General features: G+C 55.9%; 2 protein-coding genes across 3 annotated transcripts; one reads left to right on the top strand and one right to left on the bottom strand.

Moving 5' to 3' along the window:
• Window positions 1–941: 941 nt before the first annotated feature.
• SMIM22 (small integral membrane protein 22) lies at window positions 942–2088 on the top strand. The gene is made up of 3 exons (XM_015560106.1): window positions 942–1643; window positions 1728–1775; window positions 2066–2088. Exons 1-3 carry the CDS (start codon window positions 1523–1525, stop codon window positions 2086–2088), a joined length of 192 nt encoding a protein of 63 aa, XP_015415592.1. The 5' UTR covers window positions 942–1522.
• A 467-nt stretch (window positions 2089–2555) lies between these two features.
• ROGDI (rogdi homolog) lies at window positions 2556–8927 on the bottom strand. 2 transcript variants are annotated; one of them, XM_006757911.2, is made up of 11 exons: window positions 8797–8927; window positions 8648–8719; window positions 7850–7932; window positions 7635–7689; window positions 6848–6928; window positions 5603–5698; window positions 4264–4362; window positions 3800–3913; window positions 3647–3696; window positions 3433–3559; window positions 2979–3113 (listed from the first exon to the last, which is right to left on the bottom strand). In XM_006757911.2, the coding sequence occupies exons 1-11, from the start codon at window positions 8839–8841 to the stop codon at window positions 3072–3074; spliced, it is 864 nt and encodes a 287-aa protein (XP_006757974.1). In that variant the 5' UTR covers window positions 8842–8927; the 3' UTR covers window positions 2979–3071. The 2 variants fall into 2 exon arrangements, with proteins under 2 accessions (XP_015415628.1, XP_006757974.1); XM_015560142.1 differs by lacking the exon at window positions 3433–3559 and having other exon boundaries at window positions 2556–3113.
• Window positions 8928–8934: the final 7 nt, after the last annotated feature.

The raw sequence follows: 8934 nt of genomic DNA on the forward strand, positions 1-8934 counted from the left end.
TTCAGCCTTGCCAACCCATTTAGACACCAACCTCCAGAGCTGCGAGGTAATGAATTTGTGTTGTTTTAAACCACTATGTTTGTGGTAGTATGTTACAACAACAGGAAATGAATCCCTGAGATGTGTGACTTGAGAGCTGGTTGCTGAGCTTCTCAAGGCCTGTTTTCATATCTGTAATAATACTCACTGTACGACTGTAATAATACAGTGGGGATTAGCAGTAATACCCACTGTACGACTGCCATGAGGGATAAATTAGGTAATGTACATATAGCCTAACATTAGCTGGTATGTTCTTCCCTACTAGATCATAAGCATTTTAAGAACAAAACATTGTGTCTACCTGTTTTATAGCCAACCTCACGTGCTGAGTGGTGTCTGGCGCCTAGTGGGCCTGGAAATGTCTGTGCTCTGCAAGAAGGCAGGAGTGAGAGCTGCCTCACTGACATGGTCAAGGATTGCAGAGTTAGGGGCCCCAAGCCCCAACTTCTGGGCAAAGAGCTCTTTTGAGAGATAACCACAGGATTATTGTGAGGAATAGAACAGAGAAAATAAGGATCTAAGACTTCTAATATGGTGCCAGGCACATCCCAGCAGACCAAGAAGGGTGGTGGAAAAGATACTTCTTCCTCTCTCCCTTTCCCTCCTTTCTCCTTAAAAATTTTTAAAATTTAATCTTGACCTGAGGATATGTTCTAGTTGATTTTTTTTTTTAAGAGAGAGAGGAAGGGAGAGAGAAACATCAGTTTACTTCTATACGTTCCAACCAGGAGTGAACCCACAATGCTTTGGTGCAAGGGCTGATGCTCCAACCATTGAGCAACACCAACCAGGGCAAATCCACCATCTTTTAGTATATGGGACGATGCTTCAACCAACTGATCCACCCAGCCAGGGCTCCTTTCTCCTTTTCAATCTCCCTCCCTCCCTCCCTTCTTTTTCTTTGTCTTTCCTTTATTCATGGTCAGCAGCAGCTGAGTGCCCACTGTCCCAGGCTGCTTGTATGGTCTACTGAGAAAAAGTGAAAAAGCCCTGGGGTGAGGAGACTGACAGGCCTGTGACCTCCTCCTGGAACCAGCAGTACCAGCTGTTGTTGGGAAGCAGAAGCACACTGCTGGGACACAGGCCCCACATTCTGAGTTCTGGCAGCCCTGGGCTGGCCATGGGGAGAGAGGGGCTGGTTGCTAAGGCCTCAGGTGGTGTGGATCCGGAAGCAGGAAGTCTATGCTCCCAGGAGTTAAGGCTTCGAGAGCTTGGAGGCAGGTCATGTCTTGATGTTGGGCTGCTGGGGGAAGTGGGAAGAGAAGGGGCTGGCCAGGTCAGGTTCAGGACCAAGGTAAGGGCAAGGAGAGGAGTGGAAGTGAAGTTGGGGCAGGAACTGGGGCCTAGAGGAACAGTGTGAAAGGGGCAGGGGCTGGATGGTGGGAGGCCTGTATGTGTCCTGGCTCCAGAGGAACCCAGAGCTCTAAAGGTTTCCCTCTGGGGGGTTGGGGCAGGTGGCATCCAGGACCCTCTAGCTGGGATGGCCAACCTGAAGGATCTGGAGACCACAGCAAAGGAAGTGCTGGGGAGACTGAAGAGCAACCAACTGTTCGAGTCCAAGTCAGACACCGCTTACTTCATTATCTTCCTCATTGCCCTGGGTATGGTCTCTGCCTCTGGCCCATCAGCCTCTCAGGCCAGGCCCCAGGTGGAGGGCCATGTCTGGACACCTGTCCCACCCCCAGGCACTATATTGCTCCTGCTGCTGCTTATTTGCCTCAACTGCTGCTGCAGCCCCTGCTGCTGCTGCTGCCGCTGCTTCCGCTGCTGCTGCCACTGCTGTCTCCGCTGCTGCCCCTGCTGCCTCCGCTGCCTCCGCTGCTGCCCCTGCTGCCTCCGCTGCTGCCCCCACCACCCCTCCAGATCCCAGACAATGAGTGCCAAGCAGGTGAGTCCCACTGGCCCTGGAAGGCCAGGAATTGCACTGGGATGGAGGAGAGGCTGCTGGGGCTCCTCAAGATGGGGGGTTAGCAGGGAACTGAGGCCTGAACCCCACTGGGTTCCCTCTGCTCCTCTCTGACAGGAGAACTCCATGAGACTGAGTAACTTGGCTCTGGAACCAAAATGAGGCGAGTCCCCCAGCCCCTCTGCTCACATGCCATGCTGGGCAACAGTAACAAGGCCTTGTCTGTCCAGAGCCTGAGTCTGAAGTGTGTTCCAACCTCCCACCAAGGGTGGGCAATGCAAGTACTCACTGCTCCCTCTAGGTGCCCACTTGGTCCCTCAGACTTCAGCGGCATGACTGACACCAGGAAACCTTAAGTAACTTGCTGGGGGTCATCCAGCAACTATCCATGGGAGGGGGAGCTGGGCTCAAACTCGGGGCCCAAACCCCCAGGCAGACCCCTTGTCACCATTCCACTCAGCCCCTCAGCAGCCAGAGGACCCTCTCAAAGGAGGCATGAGTAGGCTAGGGACTCAGTCACTGGGTGCTCCACTTGGCCCTATAGCCAGGGACCCCCAGCTTGGTCCCTACTCAAACAGACAGACAGACGGATATCCAGACAGAGGGGTCCAGGCAAAGTTGGATGATCTTTATTTCTTGGAGGCCCTGGTAGGATTGCTGAGTAAACAGTCAAGGGACCCCAGCTCATGGTAGGTGGCTTCTGTCTGCCCTTTCCTTTTCCTTCCCTCCCAACTCACAGCTTAGGGTCACCACCCACTCCTCACCTTCCAGCGGGAGGAGTGCAGCTGCCCCTCACCTGGGGGCAGCTCAGCAGGGGGGAAGGAGAGCCCTGGGCTGGGCTCCACCTTGAGTCCAAAGGGCAGGGCTTGGAATGTGGGCCAACTCCTGACCCCACCTTCTTGACCCACCCCCACCCCAAGCAAAAAGCAAGCCAGCTTCCCTTCATTCCAGAAGTTCCAGGGTTCAACTCCCATCTGTGCAAATGTGACGGGCAGGACAGGCAAGGAGGGAAGTAAATTGCCTGTAGTGCTTGGCTTGGGCCACACTCCAGGGTGTGTGGTAGGGGCAGGGACACCTTGGGTAGGGGCCACTCCTCAGGGGGACAGGCTCTTGGGTGCTCTGCTTAGAAAGGCCTGTAGCTCCAGTAGCTGGAGAACACCGAGATCTAGGGAGGGAGGAAGGTGGGGGGGGCATGGTGAGTGGTGGTGCTGGGGGGCCTGGCCCCTGTTGCACCCTGTGACTCAGGTGAGATTTCAAGGTTATCCAAGGGCAATGCATCAGGGAGAGCGTACTGTTGCCCAGCAACACAATGGCCCATCAGCCTGGTGTGTGCGGCGAGTACAAAAGACCTTAAGATTTGGGGGTGCTTTGGCCCTGAGACAAGAGCCCCTGGAATACCCAAAATGAAGGGGCTATTGCCTAGCTGGCCTCATCTGTTTGAGACTGTGGCTCAGCCCCAGACCCCACCACCCCTGTGCTCCCACCTTATCCTTGAGCTGCTGGCAGAGCTGCAGGGAGACGGTAAAGAAGACCAGGGCATCATTTAGCCACGGGATCACCGACTCCACTTTGTGCACATGGCTCACCTCCAGACGCTGGGAGCCCCACTCACTGTGGGCAGAGGGTCAGGTCCCTGAGTCCCGCAGCCCCTGAGGTGTAGAGGGCCCTCCAGGGCACCCCTCCCAACAGTGTACTTACAACATGGCTCCAGGGCTGTGGAGCACGGAGCCTCCAGCTGGGCGGAAGTTCTAGGCAGAAGAGCATCAGACCCAGTCTCAGGCCTTTGGGGTTGCAGGGCATGGGTCAGTGGGGGCAGAGGTCGGGGTTGGGGATTGGTAGGGTTCTGCTTACCTTGGTGGAATTTGGCTGCAGGGTGTGCAGCTGGTACACAGTGAGACAGAGCTTGTTGAGGTTGATGTAGACGTTGACCAGCAAGTCGGAGGGCAGGGCAGGGGTGAACATACGCTGGAGGATGGGGTGGGGGTAGGGGAAAGACAGGCAAGTGAGATAAAGGTAGGGCAGGGAGAAGCCCCCCAAAAACCACCTGGGGGAATCTCAGCCCTCATCATATGGACTGGGGCATCTAGCCTCTTCCCAGGTGCCTTGGGTAACTTCCTGCTCTGCTGGTTTGGGAACCACTGTTTCGACAGGGTGATGCATCTGGGGGGACACAGGAGGGAAGGTGAGGACCCTATCTCAGAAAACTGCAGAGACAGAGACATAGAACTCCTGCTGATGACAGTTTGGAGCTTCTGACCCCTTGGCACCCCTGTGTCCCTTTCCAGGAACCCGCTGTCCTGGCCCAAGGCACTGACCGTGAGGCCACTGGCGGCAATCTCAGGCAGAGTGAGGGTGGCCGGGGTGGTCAGCCGGTTGCGAGCTCTGGTCAGTTGCAGCATCACGGCATCCATCAACTGGAGGGAAGGGGTTAGTCACAGCTGCTGTAAGGGCTAATTCCATCCCCCCCACCCCAGCATCAGGGAACGACAAAGTTATGGTGGCTCTAGCTCCTGCCCTGGTGGTCCTAGTCTCAGGGCCCGAACCCCGCTAAAGTGGGGGCTTGTTAAAAATGCAGGTAATTGGGGCCTGGGGGACGTAGGGGGAGGAGGGGAGGATGTCTGTACTATGTACCACCCATCCAGGAGGTTCTACTGAATGGGATCCTCTGGACTGGTCCAATGGGGAATGAGATGCCAGGAGTTAGTCTCAGGGGCATGAAGGCTTGGTGGATGGGGGTACAGGCAATGAAGGAGCTTACAAGGGGCCCAAATCTGGCTAGGGTGCAAGGGGCAAGGGAGGGTTTCCTGGAAGAAACAATGGGGCAATTGAGTTGATGCCTTAAGTCAGACATCAACCTCATTTCACAGGTGAAGAAACAGAGACTCTGAAGAGATAAAGTCACATAGCTTGTGAACTGTGGAACCATCTAGAACTAATTCCTTTCCTTTACTACAGAGCAGTGCCCTTACTTGGACTCCTCAGAGCCCCAGTTTCCACTGTTTCCAGCTGTTGCTGTAGATGCTAGGCTGACCTGGCTCCCAGGAAAGGCAAAACTACTGGGAGGAGGCATGGGGCTGCAGCTTATATACCCCCCCTCCCCGGGGCGGTCACAGTTCTGGGAGGGACCTTAGTCCATCTAATTCCAAGTTTCATATGAAGAATCAGAGGTCCAGAGAGGGTAGGTGAACCACCTGGGGACTGGTCCAGGGCATCCAGACTCAGTTCTCCCCTCCATGCTTTGTGAATTGACTTTGTTCATTGCCAGGGTTTTTTTCTTATTGCTGGTACTACTACTAGCAGCTACTATTTACTGAGCACTTACTAGGGGTCACTTTACCTGCATTATAACAATTGGTAGTCACTATATCTTATCCCCTTTTTGCAGGGGAGGATATGGAGGCACATAGTGGTTAATTAAGTGACTTGAAGTTGTACAGCTAATAGTGGAGGCCCTAGGAGCAGAACCCAGGTCTGATTCTGAAGCTTGGGCTATGAGCTATTTGACTATGACTGGATGGACATGTGTACACGGAAAGGTGAAGGGTTAGCTGTCAGCTATACTTGAGGACACGGGGGCAGAGTTCTCCAGGAACCTGGTCAGGGGTCAGGGTGGGTGTGGGAAACCTGGCTCCCCTGTCCCTGCAGGCAACTCACCTTAAGGACCTCTGCTCCTGTCCTGAACTGGTAGCTCTCATCCCGGTTGTTGAGGAGGTAAATGGCTTGGCTCACGTGGTTCCTGGCATCCTGGATCTGAAAACAGTGCCCACGGAGGGGTTAGTGGGCTGGCCCCAGCCAATGAGCCCCCACTCCGAGGGGCTGTCATCCTTGGAGGGGTGGGTGGGTGCTGCCTGCCTGACTCCTCCCCCACAGCTGTTGGCTTCCTGCCTGGTTGGGTGAATGCACATGGCACAGACTGAGGCAGGCTTGGTCCCTGGCCTCATGTAGCTCACTTTCTAAAGGAGGACAGATGGTACTAGAGTAAAGGCACAAGAAGCAGACTGCGTGACTCACACAAGGAAATAAACAGGGTGATGGAGGGAGTTAGGGGAGCCTCTTTAGATGGGGATCTGAGGTGGCCCCAAGGAAGTGATTCTTGAGCTGACACGCATCACTCTTGTGATGAGAAAAGCTTGTGGAGAGACTCCAGGTAGAGGGACAAGCAAGAGCAAAGGCCCAAATATGGAGACTGCTGGTGGCCAGTTGTGTGTGGGAGCAGAAGTTGAGGCCCAGTCACATAGGAGTGGATAGGGAACATGGACGTTGTCCATGAGCTATGGAGCAACCAAAGAATATATATGCATAGTCCATGGACACAGACAATAATGTGGTGAAGCCCTAGGGGAGAGAGGGGGGACATTCATAATAGAAGAAAAAAGAAAACAGAGAGCCCGACTCAGGTGGTTCAATGGTTGAGCTTCTACATATGAACCAGGAGGTCATGGTTCGTTTTCTGGTTGGGGCACAAGCCGGGGTTGTGAGCTTGATCCCCAGTAGGGGGCGTGCAGGAGGCAGCCTATCAATGATTCTCTCTCATCATTGATGTTTCTATCTCTCTCCCCATCTCTCTTCCTCTTGGAAATCAATAAAAATTTTTTTAAAAAAGAAGAGAGCCATAGGAATCCCCTGGAAACTTTGGGCAGGGAATGACTTGTTCAAGGGGGAGCCCTGTGGCGCTGGCTGAGGCTTGGGGACATACGGACAGGTTTTCCACCTCCCACAAGGCTAGGTTCTGGAGCCCAGGCTCCTCCTACCCCAGCTTCCCTGCTAGGAAACACCCTATCAGGCTTGCTGTGGCAGAAAATCCCCAGTGTCCTGTCCCTGGAGGCCTTAGCACCACTGTGCAGGCCTGCCCCTGCCTGTCCTGTGGCCTGAGCCCTGGCTGGGGAAAGGCCTGGTTACCTGCTGCAGCTTCCACTGCTTGTCCTCCCGGAAGGCAAAATGCAGCAGCTGGTTGTTCCGGGGCATCTTCAGGTTCACATCCTGATGGGTGAGAGTGGGGTAAGCTGGGCAGAGGGATGCCCTTCTGCTTTTGGCCATTCTGAGCCTCTGAGCCAAGGGTGGAAACAGTGGTGGTTCAGGCCTCAGCCTCTCCTAGGCAGGGGAGGGGGGAGGACTCCCAATACCATGGCCATTTGGGGGGCGGGGGTGAACATGCGGTCAGGAAACAGGAACTCAGGCCCAAGAGGAAGCACAAAGATATGAAAGGGAAAAGGAGCCAAGAAAGGAGAAGGTGGCCTCAGCTGGGAGGAGGCATGTGATGGAGGGCAGACAGGGAACATCTGCACAGGCTCATGGACTGAATACCCACTCATGAAGGACGAGGACCTTCTCCCATACCTTGGCACCTGGCACAGGGCCGGGTGCAGATGGAGCTCAGATGCTGGTGATGCCACTTTGATCTGGGGCCAGCCTAATCCTGCCAATGCCCATGTCTCACCAGGCCCAGACTCTGGGCTGGGCCATGTGCAGAGCATCCCTCTCCTGTGCTCAATGAAACTTCTCACTAATCTCTTGAGGACACTGGGGGTTGTTGTCATTTACAGATGAAGAAACTGAGGCCCAGGATGGTCAAGGATTCTGCCTTGCGTCACACAGCCAGCCAGTGGCAGAGCTGAGATGAGCAGGAGGCCCCCATGCTCTTCCTCACTGGCTCCTCCACAGAAAGGGAGAGGGACCAGGGACTCACCGCCTGGCTCAGCGCGTCCCCTTGCAGAGTCAGCACGCCCTTCACCTGGTCTGTGCTGCAACACATGGGGGTCAGAGCAGAACCTGCAGCCGATCCCTCCTACCACCAGGCCTTCCCATTGGGCCCTTGTGGCTCTGTCATAGGATGTTCCAACCCAGGTGTTCTCACCCCCCTAAGGAGCCCATCCCAGGGGTTTCCACCAAGCCAGGGCTTACCCACTGCTGCCCAGAATGAAGTTCTCTTGCTTGGCAGGCCCCTCCATGCCTGAGCCTGGCAGAGTGAAGCGGAGAGAGGCCTCCTGGGGGGCAAAGGGGAGGAACAAGATGGGTTGGCCTCACGGAATGGAACGTCCTACCCAAGCCCCCAGGGCACCTTCCCACGGCTCTGGTTCCTCCCCCAGGGCCCGAGTTTCAGGTCCTACCCAAGCCAATACCCACTCCTTCCACGTTCCCTGGGCGCCTGTGCCCAACATGGGGATATAAAACAGGAATACTCTCCCAGCTTGGTTCAGGTGCTCGGGTGTGAGGAACAGGGTCAGGGAACCCCGGTAGTCATGGCAACCCGCAATTCTGACCATACCAGGCAATGCCTGAACATTTGTGAGTTGACCGGCTTATCTTCAGGTCAACCTTGAGGCAGGTACTGTTACTTCCTTTTTGCAAATGACAGGGAGGCCCAGGAAGATTGAGTATTTAGCTAGTGTCACAATGTTGGGGTCCTTGATCTCAGATTAAATGTCATCGCTTCAAAGAAGGCCTACCCCGTCCGCACTCCGAGGCTCTCTCAGACCCACAGCACTCACACAGCTGCTGGTGAAACAGGGTGATTATCTGCTGGCGCCCCCGACTGGGCTCCCAAGTGCACCGACGACAAAGCCCCGTCAGAACACTGCGCTCCGCGTACCCTGTAGGCGCTAGGGAGGCGGGCGCGGCAGGCCAGCGGAGGAGCCGCACTAGGGAAGGCTGCGGAGGATGGACGCACGCAAAGGCCCACGGCCGCCCGCGAGACATTACCTTTAGGATGTCCTGTAGCTGCCTCAGCACGGCGTGCACTTCGTCGTGCAGCAGCCAGCGGAATTCCTCCTCCTGGCGGGACAGGCCGCGGTCAGCCGCCCGGGCCCGCCGCCCCCACCCTGCCCCGCCCAACCGCCCGTGCGCCTCACCAGCACCGCCCGCTCCACCGCCGTCGGTGCCATCGCGGTCGCCATCGCCACTGCTCTCTGTGAAGCTACTGTCTCCGGTCAGCGGTCTGCGCTCGCCGCCGCTCGGTCAGTACTCGGCCCTCGGGCCCAGCCCCCGCC

Source organism: Myotis davidii, unplaced genomic scaffold (genome assembly GCF_000327345.1).
Source record: "Myotis davidii unplaced genomic scaffold, ASM32734v1 scaffold555, whole genome shotgun sequence".
In the NCBI taxonomy this organism is placed as follows: Eukaryota; Metazoa; Chordata; class Mammalia; order Chiroptera; family Vespertilionidae; genus Myotis; species Myotis davidii.

Excerpts from the sequence above, each read along its gene's own strand:
- ROGDI (XM_015560142.1), bottom strand. The coding sequence starts at position 8,841 with ATGGCGACCGCGATGGCACCGACGGCGGTGGAGCGGGCGGTGCTG. Across the intron at positions 7,933-8,647 it reads AGCTACAGGACATCCTAAAG|GAGGCCTCTCTCCGCTTCAC; the intron begins GTAATGTCTCGC and ends TTTGCCCCCCAG. Across the intron at positions 4,363-5,602 it reads CAGGAGCAGAGGTCCTTAAG|TTGATGGATGCCGTGATGCT; the intron begins GTGAGTTGCCTG and ends CCTTCCCTCCAG.
- SMIM22 (XM_015560106.1), top strand. The coding sequence starts at position 1,523 with ATGGCCAACCTGAAGGATCTGGAGACCACAGCAAAGGAAGTGCTGGGG. Across the intron at positions 1,644-1,727 it reads TATCTTCCTCATTGCCCTGG|GCACTATATTGCTCCTGCTG; the intron begins GTATGGTCTCTG and ends TCCCACCCCCAG. Across the intron at positions 1,776-2,065 it reads TTGCCTCAACTGCTGCTGCA|GAGAACTCCATGAGACTGAG; the intron begins GCCCCTGCTGCT and ends CCTCTCTGACAG.